Source organism: Rhipicephalus sanguineus, chromosome 5 (genome assembly GCF_013339695.2).
Source record: "Rhipicephalus sanguineus isolate Rsan-2018 chromosome 5, BIME_Rsan_1.4, whole genome shotgun sequence".
Taxonomy (NCBI): domain Eukaryota; kingdom Metazoa; phylum Arthropoda; class Arachnida; order Ixodida; family Ixodidae; genus Rhipicephalus; species Rhipicephalus sanguineus.
In genome coordinates, this window is record NC_051180.1 from 82,306,827 (window position 1) to 82,324,957 (window position 18,131).

At 44.2% G+C, this 18,131-nt stretch overlaps 1 protein-coding gene across 8 annotated transcripts in view; it reads right to left on the reverse strand.

Moving 5' to 3' along the window:
- Positions 1-18,131, reverse strand: part of LOC119393888 (ubiquitin carboxyl-terminal hydrolase 2) — a 288,961-nt gene that overhangs the window by 69,221 nt on the left and 201,609 nt on the right. For 6 of the 8 annotated variants that reach the window (XR_007416386.1, XM_049416405.1, XM_049416407.1 and 3 more), the window contains exons 4-10: positions 12,457-12,546; positions 9,664-9,790; positions 7,985-8,099; positions 6,717-6,830; positions 5,280-5,344; positions 4,770-4,873; positions 330-407 (exon numbers count right to left, since the gene is read on the reverse strand). Coding sequence is in view for 7 of the 8 variants with exons in the window: in XM_049416405.1 (XP_049272362.1) it covers positions 330-407; positions 4,770-4,873; positions 5,280-5,344; positions 6,717-6,830; positions 7,985-8,099; positions 9,664-9,790; positions 12,457-12,546 (693 nt within the window). In the remaining variant the exon portion in view is untranslated. The remainder of the gene's footprint in view (positions 1-329; positions 408-4,769; positions 4,874-5,279; positions 5,345-6,716; positions 6,831-7,984; positions 8,100-9,663; positions 9,791-12,456; positions 12,547-18,131) is intronic. The other 2 variants (XM_049416408.1, XM_049416409.1) reach the window with 2 other exon arrangements.

Consider the following 18,131-nt stretch of genomic DNA (forward strand, 5'->3'; position numbering starts at 1 on the left):
AATGGCTTTGAGCACCAGTTCCTTAAATTAAAACGACAGCATGTTACGTTCAATGAACAATATCCAAATTTCTGCAAGCAGGCCTTTCAGTTTTTTTAAGAAGCTGTAACCAAGCAAAACCACACTCCTATCAGCAGAACCATTGAATCAGAGACGGACATTTTGAATGAGACTGAGGATGGCCACTGTCCCTTTAACTGTCCACTTAGATGTCTACGGTAAGCAAGTACTGGAACAAAGCCTTAATTACAATTACAGCCAAAGCTCTGCAGTTTTGGTTGGGTCAATCGAGGTGTGCAAGCCATAACGTACGCAAGCTGAAAACTTACAGGCTTCTCATCGCCATCTAGCACTTCTTCTTTGGTGAACAGGCTCAGGCACTGCTGGAGAGTGACGGGGTCCGAGCCCTGCATGATTGCAAAAGCGTGTCAACAGGTCAAATGAGACTTTATCATAAAGAGGCTGCACTGCATAGCTACAATGCAATACAAATTTCTTTCCAGAAATATAAGAGTTCTGGGGAACACCAGTGGCTAAAAGCTGTTGGAAAAACAGCTTGACTGGACCGATGGTCCATTGCAAGGCATATGTATAGATAAGGCCACAAAAGTGAACAAGTGTCTCTCGGCTAATGCTCTGTGTTTGGCAGAGAGAGAGAGAATGGTACCCTAACCCATAGAGTTTCGTACAATTAACTAGAGGAAACTGGCGCTGTGATCATTCAGCCACCATGGGAATGACGGGTAGTACACGGATTTGCCTAATCTTCTTGCTTACGGCTTCGAATGCACTTGAAGCTTGTTTATTGCTGTGTTTTGGCGTTCGTTTTGGATAAAAGAGTAGACCCTTGTGAACTTCGTGACCAGATTTGAATTGGTGAGCCTAAAAAGGTTAAAGTGGTGAAGTGGAACTGCTGACTTTTGCTGAACTTCATTTTGTGACAAAGTGAATGCAGGCGACACGGAGCCAAACAGAGCCGAAAGACGTTTAGACAAATCCGCGTACTACCCATAGTTCCCATGCTGGCTGAAGCGCCATGCGCTGCAGCTCCCACAGACACCAGCGCCGGAATTCCCTCTAGTAAATATTGTAGGAAACACTATGCCCTACCCCATGTGCATTTGGTATATCCTAGGTACAAATGCATAATCAAGCACATATCTCGGACACGTAGCAAGCCCAATTATATTCAACTTATGGATATCTTCTCATCAGTCATTTCTGGCCGTACTACTACTTTGCTGTTAAATCAGGTGGCTTCAATATGCACTGAAAATAAGGAATGAAAAATTTTATCTCGAGGCTTATGTGAAATTTATTAAAGAGTCTTATACCGGTGTCACACGGTCACATTTGATCACGATTGGCTCCCTTATGCAAGCTGCAGAAGGCAGTCAATCATTGGTGAGAATTTTTCGTTGAAACAGCGCGCACAGGATGGGGACGAAGAAATAGGAGCACAGCGCCTGTCCTGCGCTCCTATTTCTTCGTCCTTGTCCTGTGTGTGCTGTTTCAACGAAAGATGAACGCTTACCAACTCGCTCAAGTTTCCATTCTTATGCACTGGTGAGAAATTTGATCCCTGTTGGGCTTAATCGCGGTTAGCAGTGCACCGTGTGACACCGGTATTACATTGCCCCAGGTAAATTATACCTCCAGGTAAACTGTGTAACAAAGTTGCATATCGAAGGCGCATATGTGACAAATGCTGGATTTTAAAGTAACATTTGCTACTCATCAGGACTGCACCAGCGCACTTCCCAATAACAAATAACACAGGTAGTATGCTCCACTGCATGACAACTCTCGGCTTTTAGCGCTAGCTTGTTCACTGTGTCACAGGGATGTGTTGTGGTGAAGCTTAATAAATAAAGCAAACCAATCATTATGAAGCGCACATAAAATCCTGATGCTTTGAGACACGCACTTTGCTCATTTTTCCTCCACAGGTTGTACTTTCCCTCAGACTGGACAGCAGTTACCAAAATAGCGCTGCTTTGTTGGCATGAATATTTCCAATGATACAGGAAGTGATCGCAGGTTACTTAGGAGAAGTGCTGTCGTCAGTGGACGGGATGTCGACATATGCATGATACACTGCTACACTTTTGCACAGAATTTTCAAAGGGATGTTACAAGTGTCCGATACAGTGAATAATTTGATATGTCCGAGCTTAACTGCATACGTAACCATGTAAAAAAACTCGGCTGGTGTAAATACCAGCATTTGTCTTATCCATCACTATTTTCTGTACTTTACAATCATGACAGTTTACTCCCTTGTTGTTTTGATGCAAAATTCCTCAATGACCAAGCCATTCTATTCAGATTTCAGGTGACGTAGTGCCCTTGCATTACTGAGAAGCAGGCTACACTGACACCGTTGGCAGTGACCAGCTAGATGTCCTGACCATGCTTTTGCGTCTATATGGAAGATGTGTTCTTTCGGGACATCACTCGTGTACTTCGCAGGGTGACCAATGAAGCATCTCCCACATGAATGGGAATTAGCACCTTGTGAACCGTCTCAGTTTTGCACAGAACTAAGCTGGTTCGTTTGCTAATTAAGACGCGTGTGGCATACTTATTTGCACACTCTGGTTTCATATTCATGTTATTTTGTAGGGATGGGCGAATAGTGAATTTGAGGTTTGAAGCGAATCCGAAGCGAATAGTGATTTGGTCGAATAATTTCGAATCGAATAGTTCGAATGGTATTTACCGCATATTATTAAGAAAAATGAGCATTTTTGTCATGACTCTTGCACAATATTTTTAAGGATTGGAACTAGATATGAGTGAATGTCACTTTTTTGGTTTGAAATGAAGTGGAAGCAACCTTGAATAGTATCAAGGTTTGAATAGCAGTAGGGTGCAAGTTATGAGTGGTACAATACGGTACAATTAAAAATTACTCTACTTGGTGCATATAAGCCCATATAACACGCTTTTAAACTTTAAAAAAATATGTGCATTTAACCTTGAAGTGTGACTTCGCGACAGTGCAGATTTCCCCTGGAAGGGTCGTTTCACGGCACAGCAACCAGACGCTGCAGTGAAACCACCTTTACAGGGGGTTATGTGCGGTCAATTGTATACATATATTCGTTCATTTTGAATACTTCGAAATTTCGAATAATCTAAATTCGTATCGAAGTGAATTCGAATACTGTAATATTCGTTCGAATATTCGAAATGCCCGAATATTCGCCCATCCCTATTATTTTGACGACTCGAATTATGTGCATTAGCTTGTCGGGAGTTGAGAACAAAGCTGGGACATCAAGCTTTGCTGAAATTTTCTTGACTTTCTTCATTCTTTATGCCGTTTCTTTCTACAGGACTTGTGGTGCTAGAGAAATGTTAAGAATACTGGGGTTTCACGTGCCAAAACCACAATATTATTATGAGGCAAGCTGTAATGGGGGACTCCCGGTTAATTTTGACCATCCGAGGTTCTTGAACATGCACATAAATCTAAGTACACATGGATGTTTTTACATTTCAACCCCTCCGAAGAGTGGCTGCTGCAGCAAAGAATTGAACCGGTGTCTAGCATTTGTGGGGTTTGTGTATTCTCTCTCTGCACAGCTTGAATTTGCAATGGTAAAACTTAAAGCAAGGATATGTTTGACTTATTATTAGAGCTGTGCGAATAGCAAAATCTTGGGTGCAAAGCGAATTCGAATATTGAAGAGTGAGTGCGAATCAAATCGAATATTTCTCGAATATTTCTAGAATACTTTTGAAATACTTCGAACCGAAATTGCAGAAAAAAAGTTGGAGAGGATTCCTAAGCATATTCTTGGGAGATAGCAACATGAAAGTGTTTCTTTTCGCCAGGTTGATGAAGCACTGGTGGGGTGGTGTTTCATAGTTGTCTTATCAAGAATGAGGCAATGTAGAGGCCAAATTCTATTTACGTACATGATTTGGTGCAACCAAAGTGTTGCCGACAATACTTTACACGTGATAGGCAAAGATGCCATTTCCTCAGCCTCTCCTCTTCTTTCAACTTCTGTGGAAGTCCAACTGATGTGGCGGACAAGGGTGTGCTCCCTTCAAGTCCAGAGTTCCAAATCTGCCTTGTAGACGTCGATATATAAGAACATCTGAAAGTTTGGATGCTAAAAAGCTTCGGCTTCCAATTTTCCGGACTTCCTGCCCAAAGTTCAGGTCCAAAACAGCATTAATTGAGCCCCCACCTCTGCCACATCTTTCATCTCCATGTTGGAACCAGCGTTTTCTTGAGTTAATACATTTTTTTTTTTTTTTTTTCGAAAGTCTGCCCTTAGGCATAATATTTATTCAGAAATACACATATAAATTTGCTTCGTGTATGAAGTCCAGTAACGAGCGGTGGTGAGGTCCACGAATCCAGCAGTCAAGTTAATACATTTGAAACCGCAGCGGAGCTTGAAAGGCAGCTTTGCCACACTACAGGGGTTGGATGAGGTGAAGCACATTGAAAATTTAGGGACCGCTTCCTATCAGACGTTGACTCTCTTTCGGCAAAGTTCGACCGTAACGGAGCTTGAAAGGCAGCTTTGCCGCAGTACGAGAGTGTAATGAGGTGAAGCATGTTGAAAATCTGAAGAGGTCACTTTTAATCTAACGTTGACTGTATTTGTCGGTAAGTTCGAATAGTTGGAATAGTAAAATTCCAGTGCGAATCGAATCGAATAGCAAACACTATTCGAAAAATATTCGAAATTTCGAATATTCGCACACCACCACTTATTATACTTGTACGAAAATGAGGCTCTCACCTTGGGTATCGGGAGGGAGAGATCCCAGAAGGGGTCAAAGGTCACAGATTTGTGGCCACAGACGCTGCACTTGAGCGTACTCTTCAGCTGGCCCACGAAGCAGTCTGCAGGCAGCACAGGCACAGTAGTCAGACAAAAGACTGGCTCGCGTGACTTGACATGTGTGAAATGCTCAGTGCACAAGATTTGTGCCGACCTAAGTGCATTTTATCTTTGTCCTATCCTTACACGCGCTTATATAACCATGTTCTTTGCAAGTGCATGAGGAAGCTTAATTTATAGTTACGCACAATACATTCTAACAGATAACTGACACTGCAGAAGAGATGAGGAGCAAGAACTTGCAATGTAAATAATTTCTGGAACTACTACTTTGCAGGCCATCTGCTAAAATATTAATTATTACAATATTGTAACACAATTACACTACGCAAAGTATGAGCAAGTTACAGCTCCCTTTGAAGTTTCGTAACTAGTCACCACACTCCATGGTTGGTGGAAGTTACCTACCTACAATCTTGCTGTCATCATATCGCAGATATCTTTTCCAGGCCTCTGCTGCTTTCTGGGACTCACTGCAAGTAGCGTCACAAAAAAAGAGTGAAACAGAGTCACAGCATTTATACATAGAATTTACTGTACATGCCAGTGCTTCATTGATCTGTGCTTTAGAGGGAGTTATACAAACTGATCATTCTTTCCCTTTCACACATAATGTGGCTAATGGCTTGAATGAGCAGTCGAACAGTTCTAATAATACTGTGACAAGCTTTAGGAAAGTATAGTCCCCCAGCGTTTCTGCCGTTATGAAATAAAGGTACCCCTAACCGAAACGTCATGACCGTTTTATTTTCTTGTCGCGATTTCATCTTTATAATCTCTGATGCAAGATTTAAGTAGGGAAATTTAGCATGTAAGCTGGTTATATGTGTTAGATATGACAACTGAATCTCTCACTCCCACAGGCATCAAAGGTATCGCATACTCTCTACTGTGCACAATCCAGAATGTATCACTAATTATGTCTCACAAGGTGCCTTGATTAGAAATTCCACACAGCTTTTACTGTTGAACGTGGCAAAAAAACGGAGGGCATGGCAAGGACAGTTTGGTCAAAATGTGTCCAGGCCACGTTGCAAGCTAGGCGATTCGTTGCACTCATATTTACAGCTCACATGCGTGTGTTTGACACGTTTGCATGTGTTTATGATTTGTGTTTTATGTACGTTTATATATGTTACCGTGTCAATAAGTTGTTTAGCTCTTGTTGCTTGTCGTTGTATTTGTCCTCTCTTTTTCGTGCACTGATCCTCTGCCTTTAACCCTTTCGGCCCTGGCGGTGTCAATTGACACCATCACACAAAATTTCCCGTGGCGCCTCGGAAATCAAACCAAAACTGTCCATTCTTGGGGGAATACTTCTTCAATGATCCCCACTGCAAGTGACACCAAAATGGTGACATGCTTGCGGAGCTGGGAGCCACAAAGAAGAAGAAGCTTGACCGAAGTCGTGGGTGACGCCTTGGCGGGTCAGCTGAGGCGGGTAAGCGCAATTTTCGGGTCGACGTACCGAAGCTGTTTCAGTGAGTATCACACTGAAAAATGAGGCGTGGTTCACATTTTGTGTACTCTAGAGAATAACAGGAAAAAAGATGCCATTTTTCTCATTTCACAACCGCTGAGCCCTGATGACGTAATTTGATGTCATGTCTGTAAATCCATTAATACTTGCACCACTGGCTCAATTTTTCGTTTGTGGTCTTCTGAGGTCATAACTATTAGGTAAACAAGCACAAAAAAGATGCCCGACCAAAATAAAAAATACAGGGCTGAAAGGGTTAAGGTGCCCTCACACTGCAGTGCGTTAAATGCAGAATGACACTGGCTCCCACAGCAACAACGTGATAATGAATGAAATGAAACGGTATTGTGAAGCCTTCCACCAACCTGAGATTGTCGTCTATCTCGGTGGTGAGATGCCTTGGCCTCGTGGTGATTCGGTTGATGTCCTCGTGGAGACCTTGCAGTAGGTAGTGGAGGAACTCCTGAGAGTCTTGTTGACTGCAAACAAAACAGCAAGCAAAGATTTCATGCATACTGCCAAAACTAGAACAAGGGGAAGCTTAGAACTAAAGTGTGTCTATACTCAAAGCAAGCCAACGTTACAGCTTGCAAACATCGTAACAGTCACATCGTAACAATCACAAAGGGCCACTCAGAGGGAAGCATTAGGTGCGATCGTGAGTGCTGTAAACTGGCTTTAGTGTACGCCTTGCACAAATATCTGGGACATGTGGCTTATTGTAGCAAGCCAATAACCACTTGAAAGCTTCCATTAAGATTAAATCATCACAATACACAATGTCACTTTCCAATAACAGTACTACAGTCCTACTGAAGAGTTTGGTAGAATTACTACACATTGCCTCTAATATACAAGAGCAAGGAATGCAGATATCTAAGACTGATGCTGCCTTTCTGTACATTTGGAAGTTGGCACGTCAAAATCTCATTTCAGTCTAGACTTAGAAGAGTCTAGACACTGCGCATGTGTTCCATTTCTATAGCTGCTAGTTAGCACAGTCTTCTTACTCTGTTATGTGCCTTTCAAGTGGACATCCAATACAGGAAAAACTGACAAATTACATACCAGCATATGCATGAAAACAGTATTTCACTGACAGGGGACCAGCGTTACTGTCACTAGTTGAGAGTAGTACTTTTCTTTTGTAGTGTGTGAGTATGTGTGCTCAGCTGCTCTGGCGTACACAAACCAAGCCCTCAGAGAGTTCTCTTAAAATGGACAGTTTAACTGCTAAATGAACCAGCAGCAAATACAGTAACAAACATTTATCCAATCTTTACATGTAATGCTTAACTGCTAAACATACCATCTCTATGCATTACAATTTTCATCTGCCAATGTTGCCTTTGCAAATCTAGCAGTGAGTGTCAGCCTCTAGCTCGACAGTGCGATAGCTTGAAACCAAGCAGGTGGATTTGTGCAGAATACTATGCAGCAACCAGTGTTTAACACATTCATTTTTTACTGCACACATGTAGTTCTCAAGAAATGCATCATGGATTTGCAACAATCAGCAGTGCGAGGTTACAGTTACTGGCACAGCGATTCAATTTAGCGTCTATAGTTTTAGCTGTCGCAAGAAAGTGAACTGGCAATGGAGGTCAAGAATGAAGAAAGTAAGGACTCTTACCTGTAGCCCATAAAGCGTGGTGCAAACTTCTGTATTTGGCTGCGAAATGCCTGTGGGCTGATCGCATATTCACCATTGCTGCTCCTCCAAATTGACTTCATTAATGTTGCGAAGGCTGAGAGAAATGTAAAAAACACTTGAATCAGTGAAATCTGAAGAAGTATTCACTGTTTTCTCCAAGTGAAAGATACATCCATAAACAGTTCAACCTTGCAATAGAAGCTCACATGCAACATCAAAATACATTTATTTATTTTAGATATGCCTTACATGCATATAATATTTGCTGTATGCTGATATCAGCAAGGAACACATTCTAATTATGTACAATAATGAATTATAATATAGCCATGTTTGTCACATTCTCGGTACAAGACCTACCTTGAAAATATTTCAGAGGTCATTAAGTCTATCCCTAGTTGTCACAGCAATCTGTTTGATATAACTTCCAACAAGCAAGCAAACTTTTGTGGTGCAATTGTGTACTGCAGTCTATATTGCGTTTTTGCTTTTGCCTGGAAAGAGCTGTTAAGAAAGCGAGGTATTCAAGAATAGTTAAAACATGCAGGACATCTCTTAGACACATGAATAAGCTGCTCTGCTATATGTATATCATGAAAATCACCATACAAATAATGAAACAACGGCTTATATAGACTGAAAAAGCACTGCAGGTGCAACTGCCCACAAAATATTTCAAGGGCAGTGCTCGGTGAAGTGCCAGTACCAATGCCATGCACTGAAGCAAACGTACACAGGTGCAGCGACGCTCAGAGGCATGGCTTCGTGTTGCGAGCTAATTAATTTTGACCCACCAAGCCTGCGTCTGGAGCAGTGAGATGATATTTTCCATCTGTATCGTTGCTGCGGCAAGCCAGCTGCGGTTTAGTGTGTAGCATGCAAACACTCCATCGTAGACTCCAATAAGCATTTCCGTCTACATGCGAAAACAAACGACGCAATGCCACATGTCCAGGCTTCGCAGCGCTGGTGCAGAGCTTGTTTTGATGCACAGCTGCACAGGCACTACACAGAGTACATTCAGGTGTTCACGTGTCCCACAGTGATTTGTATGCAATTGTACGTGGTTCATTGAAAGCCTGACAAAGCACAAACTGTCTCAGTTTGCAAACTTATGGCGATACGCATTAAAAAAAGAAATAAACCACTGCACACTGGTGTTAAAAGAAAATCTCAAGAGACTCTACAACAATCCAAGATTTGAAAGCTCTAGTCTTGATGCTTATGTGCTAGTATCGCAATTCTCCGCTGTCTTATAACACCAGACTGTTCTTAAAATTTGATGCTGCACCCAAATTTCAAGAAACACCCAAACCATGCACTTTTTCTCAGGCTTTTTTGTAACCAAATCGAATCAGAATAAGGTCTCAAGTAATAAATGCAGGAGTAACAAAAGGCAACTGTGTTCCTCTGTTGTGGCACAAAAAAAATTGTGTCTCAGATGATTCGAGAAAACATGGGTACGTATTTTTCTTTTTCGTCGGCTAGAAAATGATGATCGTTGCTAGCTGTCAACACACAATCAATGCAAAACTAGAGTCCCTCACATGATGAAAGTTTACAAGATGAGATAAGTTGAGGGTGTAAGGGAATGGCTTAACTTCAACGGAACATGCCAGATCTTCGGTCAACATTGTCATTGCGACTCGCCCACACACCTTCAAAAAGTGCCCCCTTCATGGAAGAGGTGCTGGTGTTGATCTCGGAGACGTAGCCGTCCTTCAGGCAATACTCGAGCAGGGGTCGAGTGTGTGCCAGGCATTGCACTATCGAGTTCATAAAGCACTGCGACAAACAATGATATAAACATTACCACAAAGTCACACTATGTTAGCACTAAAGCAACAACATTGACATAAGTTCACTCAGACATTCTGTCACTCTTCGGTTCTTGATTTCATGGCAAGAAGTAAGAAAACGAAAAACAAAAGCTTCAATTCATTCTAATTTTGCACTGAAATACCAATTTCTTTAGCAAGACATAACAGACTTCTAAGTATCCTCTTCTATATAAGTCGTCGTGGAACAAACTCTCAATACTTGCCACATTTAGTCTTCAACTTATTTCTTTAGAATGCAACATTACTCGAACTCATTTTCAATGAGAGAAGTTTAAATAAGCCCGAATAGACGCCATCAAAATCCAAGTCAACATGGCAATCTGGGGCAAGCTGGTTCAGCAATTTTGCAGTGTAATCGCCATGCGTCTTTCTCTTGAGCCTCTTTTTGGGTTCGTCAAGAAGCTCTGCTCATGGTAAGAATGCCGTTTTTGAAACTGTAAGTGTAAGCTTTTGACAGAGATCAAGTAATTTTTTTTAATGTCTAAATATAAGCCTGCCAAAAAGCATGACTACATAAGAATAATCGTCGTGTGAAGAGTCAGGTTAAAGAGACTCTATTGGAACAAAATGCTGGTTCATGATGTAAACGTCACATGGGGCTTGTGGACACAAGTCGAGGCAAAGGGAAGTGTGCTTGTGCTGGCAGCGAAGGTCCCTTCTTGACAGCAAGGCAAGACAGCAATTAAATTTCTAGTACCTCCACTAATCGTCAACAAATTTGAAAAAGAATTCATTGACCCTCCCCAGATGTACCCTACAACTCCCACAGTATAATCGAGATCACCAATAAGACCTATTGAGTGGGTCCTTCAACAAGCAAATACAATGTCAAAGCTCAATCAAGCTTATGTACTAATAGCCACTAATGTAGTGCTCTAACTACCAAAATTTGTTACTAAGTACGGTGAAATTACAGCCAGTGTACATAATGTGGCAAATTGTGCACATTTCCCATCCCTTGAACAAAAATGTCTGGTTTCAGCACCTACTTCTGTCCATAATTCCTTCACGCACAGTGCAGCAGTTAATAACAGTAGTAATTGTCGGGTTTTATGTCCCAAAACCACGATATGATTATGAGGAGAGGGTACTGGAGGGCTCCGGAAATTTTGACTGTCTGGTGCTTCAACGTGCACCTAAATCTAAGTACACTCAAACCTCATTATAACAGTCACATATGCCACGAAAATAACTTGGTTATATCAGAAAATTCGTTATAAACGTTTATTCGTAACACTATTTCTGACAAGGCTATTCCTAATTTACTTCATTATAACCGATAATTGGTTATATCCGTGTTCATTATATCGAGGTTTGAGTGTACACGGGCCTCTAGCATTTCACCTCCATTGAAATGGGGCCGTGGCGGCTGGGAGTCAATCCCGCGACCTTCGGGTCAGCAGTTGAGCACCGTAACCACTAGACCACCGTGGCGGGTTACAGTGCAATAGTTCCGTGCTACGATGTAATGTGGCCATACTAGCTGCATAATTTGATCTAACATAGTAGTGCAGTGGTTTGACCATGCTGTTTCTGTTCTTAAAAGATGCTATGCTACATTGAGGGCACAAGTCGCTCAATAATGAGAATGTGTCGCATGCAATGCAAAACACGTCTGTACGAACATTAGCTACTTTTGTCAGGAACATATGACGGATGATGCAACTGTTTGAAGCTACTGCACAATACACAATCTGCACAGGAAACTGGCAACATGGACATGACGTGTACAAGCCATAAAACAGCAGCTTCGACAGGCCTTCATATCATTCACAAAATAAATGTGTACCTTGATGAAGATCAACGATGTTCTATTAGTGAAAAATATTGAAGTAACAGTGATGGCCGACTTATACGGATGTATCACAGCTGTTACTAAATGAGGTTCGTTTTGTTTCATGCAGTACTAATCACAGGCTGTCGACACTTGGTCTACACTCGCAAAAACTTTTGTCGTGAGACAGCTGAAGGTAACGCTTTGATAAAATAAGAATCGCTTAGAACAACTGAATTATAGCAGCCACGACTTTGACAAGACTGTATCGCAAATGGAAGCCTCCAATCCCAGATATTTTTGTCAAAGCCCTGAATGATATGGGCAAGAAAATTAACACAGGTTTTGAACAAGGCATTTCACAGCAACAAATGTTACATCAAGTCAATGCAGCTTACAAAACCAATGTGTCAACAACACGGTGCTATGCTGCGATGTTCAACTGTGGCTCGAGCAGTGGAAATATATTATTAAAATGAAGAATATGCTTACATAAGGCAGTCAGGGTTCCATGGCTTTTAAACATTCAGTATTAATGTTTTGTATGAAATTAACTTAGCGGCTCAGATGCCGTGCTGCTAAGCTCAAAGAAGTGGTTTCGATTTGCAGCAGCGGTGACTGCGTTTCAATGGAGGCAAAATCGGAAAAAGGCAAGAGTACTTGAATTTAAGTGCATGGTAAAGGACACCAGGCGTTAAGAAATGATCAGTAGCACCCATCTACGGTGTACCTCCTAATCATATTGCGCTTTTGGCACGTGAGAAACCCAGAATTTAATAGAACTCGATTTAATGACATTAAGGATGGCAGGTATAATGACATCAAATGTTGCTCACTGTGTTGCCAAGGTTGCGCAGCCCCAGTGGAGCCTTGTCCAAGTGATCTCTTGATCGTGAGCTCCCGACACTGACCCCACTTGAGCTTTCCTGTATAGAGAAAAGAAACACACAAACTAAGTGTGATGTGTGAAGAGGATTCTATGGTATTGCGAGACAAACAGGGCGTGAACGCACAGAAAGTACTCATCCTGGCTAGCACACTGTGCGGCTGGCAGATTTCTGCACGGCTTCAATGACCGAAAGTAGTTCTGAGCAATGTAGGCAATTCTGTTTCCATCACTGTCACAAAACAAGCGACTGTGCATTCTGACCTAATTTGTATATCACAGCCAAGCGTGCTATAGTTATTATACATCACTTTACGTGGAAAATACTTTTTCTGGTGTGTGTAAACGCTTCCACTTGAATTTAACGACGTGCTTGCACGAGGGGATAGCGCAGAGAAATGAAATGTATCAACTGACGTGCAGTTTTTCTCAAACAAGCTAAACATCAGGCACACACCGTCGAACGTTACAGAAATGGCGCATAAAGGAAGTTACACGTTTCATACATCGACAGACATGCGTGGTAAAATAAGCAAATATATGCGTGTTTTTATGTATGTACGTCATTACCCGTGGCGCAAACGCCAAAGCGTGAACCGCGCCCCCTTCGTAGAATCATGAAGCTATAAACTGGTGACGCCGAAGTTTTCCCCTCATCAACGACACAATTGAGAGAAATCACTGCCTGTATCATTGCACATGAACAGTATGAATATTCGACCGAATCCAAGAAACAATGAAATTTCGAGCGAATTTCACCGTGCATTCAATCTGGCCGAGAACCACTTACGAAGAAAATCACATTCCCGCTCCAAAGAGAATTTGCACGCTTATAGGTTTGCGGAGAATGGGGCGAATCATCACATACGAAGAACTTCTTCGATACAGCCCACTTGATTTGCATGGCGTGCCGTCCAATGTGCGCGTCGTCCCGTCGGTGATATCCGAGTCTTCACGGTGCAGTAGTTCGTCGGGAAGGTGGGTACACACACCGGCGCGGAAGAACTACAGTGCGGCACACGACCGATGGGAACACCGCCGTCGGCTACTTGCGGAGCGTAAAGCCGGCATGCGTCGGGCGTCGCTCAAGTAGAGACCGCGACAACGAAGCTTCCGAGGAACCGCTTTCAGCTGGGAGGCGCACACTGTGGGTCGCGATCGGCCGACGGCACGCCGAGCGATCGTAGTGCGATCTCCGAGCAGCAAACGACGCCGACGCCGCCGACAGCTAGCGCCGCAAGAAGCCGACTGAGAAGGCTCGCACAATCCAAGGTCGCGTAAAGGATTCGCCCTTTATCGCGCGACGCTGCGCCGCCACACCAACCACCGTCGGAGGCACAAAGTATTCGTCATGCGCGAGAGCGGCAGCGAATAAAAAAGCAAAAAAAAAAAAAAAATCTCGTCGCTGCTCGGCCGGAGACACTCTAGCCGGAGCGCGGCACAAGTGCAAAGGCGCTGTAGCAACGGGAGTTCTCACACTGATGACGTCAGCACCTGTGGGCGCGCGCGCGCTGAACCGAAAGCGCGCGCTGGCAGCTGCTTTCTCGACACAGACGCGTGCAAAGTAAACGATACAGCGGGACGGATCGTCTCTAAAAAGGCGGTGGAATCCGCTTCCGACCGGGCACAACTCGGTGCCTGCGTCAAGTGTCCTTATGAAGATTATTAAGCAGCTTTAGAATACGGTACGCAAAGAAAGCGTTCGTTCCGTACTTACGCTATTTCAGTCAGCGTGGGTACCCAAGGGGATAGCGTATAGCGCATGCGCAGTGGTGACAAACGCTAACGCAAAGCTTTGCGCACCCTATTCTAATTCTAAAGCTCTACGCCCCGCCACAGTTATCAAAACGGGGACGCGCGTAACGCATGCACGACACCTAACGAACGCAATGCGCCGTAATTTTATTGCTTTGTTTCACGCATGCCATTTTTTTTTTGTTCGTTTGCTAATTTCCCGATGCGGACTTCACCGATCACTGTCACAACACGCCGACGAACGCCGCACACGTGCTTTGGGCGTGAGAAAGCGGACGGGATTGGGCGAGGAGCGACCGAAGAATCTCGGCGGCCGCCGCGCTGCGGGGCAAATTCCTTTGTTCAGGTGTTTAAAAAAAGAAAGCAAATAAGAGGAAAAGAGAATGCGGTGGTGAGGAGGGGTTGGCAGAGAGCGGCCGGGCAAGTGACGCACGCTCGCTACGCGAGACACGGAGCCGCAGTGGCGGCGCATGCGTCGCGCGTAAACGACGCGCCGCCAGCCAGCCCTCGCTGGTATCGCTTTGGCACGAGGATGTCATGCCCCCATCAACGCGGCGTCGCTGCAGCGAGGATCAACGATATGTGAACGCAGTCCGCTCAGCGGAACCATACGCGCTGAACGCCCCGCTTTCCGCTATTATTTCCTCCTCCGACTGCTGCTCATCTCCATTCCTTGACCGACGTTTGACGCACGTGGTAGAGGCGGGTCGCAATGGCGGACACCAAAATAATAAAAAGAAACGCAGAGCGAAAATGTCCTGCTTTTCGTCTGCGTGAACACTTGGTGCTAATGGAGAGTTTTAGAAAAGGGTACGCAAAGCTTTGCGTTAGCGTTTGTCGCCCCTGCGCATGCGTTGTACGCCATCCTCTTGGGTACCCACGGCCCCCGTATTCAGAAACGCTCCTTGACTTAAACTTGACTTGCCACCGCCTCGAGGCAGTGCGTTTGAAACGCGTTTGTGCTGCCTTGGCACCTAAGCGCGTTCGAAACGCGTTGAAGGCGGTGGCAAGTCAAGTTCCAAGTCGAAGAGCGTTTCTGAATACGTGTTAGCGTGCTTACGGAGCGAACGCTATCTTTGCGTAATGCACTTGACAAAGGAATGGTATTTTCGCTCGGCGCACGTATAACAAACGCTGCAGCCAATGGATGATAAGCTGTCCACTATAACCGGCTTCAATGTTTTCAGGCCATACAATCGGGCTACGAGGGTTTATGAGGATTAATAATCGTTCGTGCAGTCACACAAGTGCCACGGCCGCTACATTTATGTAGCGGCCGTGCAAGTGCGCTCGCTGCAGCCTCCGATTTTTAATTTGAAGGGAGGAGGCCGCATTCTTGGTAGGTGAGCGAGGCAGGCACCGCGACTTGAAGGTGAGGCATCCCTAATTAAGGGTGCGCAGATTGCATCCTTTATAGTTACAGGTGACGTCTAAACAAGAACTTACGACGCGACGAAAGAAAGCGAATTCTTTCCGCCATGACAACCGAAACTGTCAACGAAGATAGAGGACGACACATGTGTCGAAGGCGCCGCGCCTCACGAAAAACGCCCGCGAAGGTGAGTGCACGAGCTTCTCGCCTGTACACGCGGGCTGTGTCGCTGTTTTCTCCTTCACAGTTCTCCCACAATAGCGTAAAGAAAAATATTACAGGTGAAAAAGGCCAACGACGCGCTTCCGGCACGTGTCGAGCGCGTAGGCGGGCCGATTTGGTACAGCGCGGAAACACAAACAAAAAGCACGTTTCCGTGCTCCATTAATGTTCGCGACGCGCGAGGATTTTCGGGATGTGACCAAGCGGAAATGCAACAGAAACTTCCGGGCAGCCTCTTCTAGTTCGGTGATGTTTCGCGAGCTCGAAAACGCCTGCAGTCAGGACGTATACGCGAGCGTTTTTCAGTTCAAACCGGAAAACGCCGCAATCCGAAATCCGGTAATAAATGCTGACGAAGGTTGATGCTCTAGGGAAATCTCAGAACTGAGGACAGCCAATGTCCCATAACAATGCTTTTTCTCTCGCTCCAAACGCATTTGTACTGCGCGGGAGAGAGATCCGTTATCGAGTGAATAGTTGGGCGGCCAATATCGCGCCCAACCTGCACGTTTCTGCATATCAAACTTTTGTGTAGATGTGGCAAGAACACGTACATAAAAATCAACTCCCGTATCTTCCGCCATTATTCGTTTAATCAAGAGATGGACCCGATGCCCCTAATTGTTTTAAGGGGTCAGAAATAGCTTCGCACCTAACCGCTCAGTGCGATCGGTCCGGCTATCTTTTCCGATTTAAGCTTCGCAAAACGCGTTTCCGCTCGTGACGTCTGGCAACGTCATTCGAATAAGGCGAGTACAGCCACAAGCGAACTGCACGACTGGGTTATGCTATCAATTACTGACTGTCTGGACAATGGGCTTCACAGAATACAAGGTCGCACGCGGAAACGGCAGCAGCAAGAGCGCACATCTCTGCATGCTCTTCATAAACTCCGCTATTAGAATCTTATACAGGGTGTTTTTTTTTATTTTTTTAGAAAATACATACTTTTTATAAAAATTCTGTAAGGCACCTGTAGGCATCAGTAAGGCACCTGTAGTTTTCGCACACGAACTTCACGTCGCGGCGGAAATACTTTTGCCGCAGTTAAAATCGCACTGTTGCAACTAATTAACAACAAAAAAATAAACTCGTTAACTTTTTAATTATTGAGCTGAGGGCAGGTGTTTATATTACAAAGTCGTAATGCGTGCCAATTTCTGGTTTACCTATATTTTAGGAATCACAAAAGTTGTACGTAGTTCGAGATATTCGCCATCGAATTTCATGGGTGAAATCGAAACTGATCGCGCAAGGTGTGCACGAAGCGCGACCATTCTTCTACGTCAGACCGGAACTACCCGTCACAAGGGTGTGGCGAAATTTGAATGAAGGCGCGCCGCGACCGTAAGTTTCCGTGAAAAGCTGCAAGTCATCTCACTTGTGCCCGCGCGTAGCCTTCCTTTTGCGCGTAGTGTTTGGTGCTTATCCTTTCGAACTGTACACAAGAAAACCGCAATATCAAATATTTTCTTTGTTTGGGAAGCATAAAACTTTGAGGGAGCCACTTCAGCGCTTCTTCTTGCAGACGAGTGGAATAGTTTGTCGCGCCTCTTTATACTTTAAGAAATAAACAGATAAGCACCACCCATCGCACGCAAACATTAAGCTGTCTACTTGTGTATTTCAGAATGCTTGCCGATTTTTTTTTTTTTTACCAGAGTCAGCTTCGGCGCGCCTTCGTTCAAATTTTGTCACGTGTCGTTCCGGTGTTCCGGCGCGCTTCGTGCGCGCCGTACGCGATCAGTTTCGATTTCGCCCTTCAAATTCTACTATGAATATCTCGAACTACGTGCAGCTTTTGTGATTTCTAAAAAATGGGTGTGCCATAAATTATCATGCACTACAACTTCCTAATATAAACAACTACACTCAAGTCAATAATTGAAAAAAAGTTAATTACCGAGTTTTTGTTAATTAGTCGCAGCACCGTAAGTTCAGCTGCGGGAAAGTATTTTCGCCTCAACATAGAGTTCATGCGCGAGAACGACAGGAGCCGGTCATACAATTTTTGTAACAAATCTGTATTGTCTAAAAAAAAAAAAAAAACCCTGTGTGTATCCGGCTCAGTGCGCAAAAAAGCAATTATAGATGCCTACACGATGTCAAAGAAAGAGGTCTGCACAGCTGTACATTGTGGAGGTTATTGCAGGGGCACTGCTCTTATCGAAGCTGGCCTCTTGTCCTCTTATCAAACTGGCCGACGCCGGACTAAGGTTCCAGAGGGGTCTCGTATATACACTATATACAGTGCAGAGATAACATCGGTCATGCCG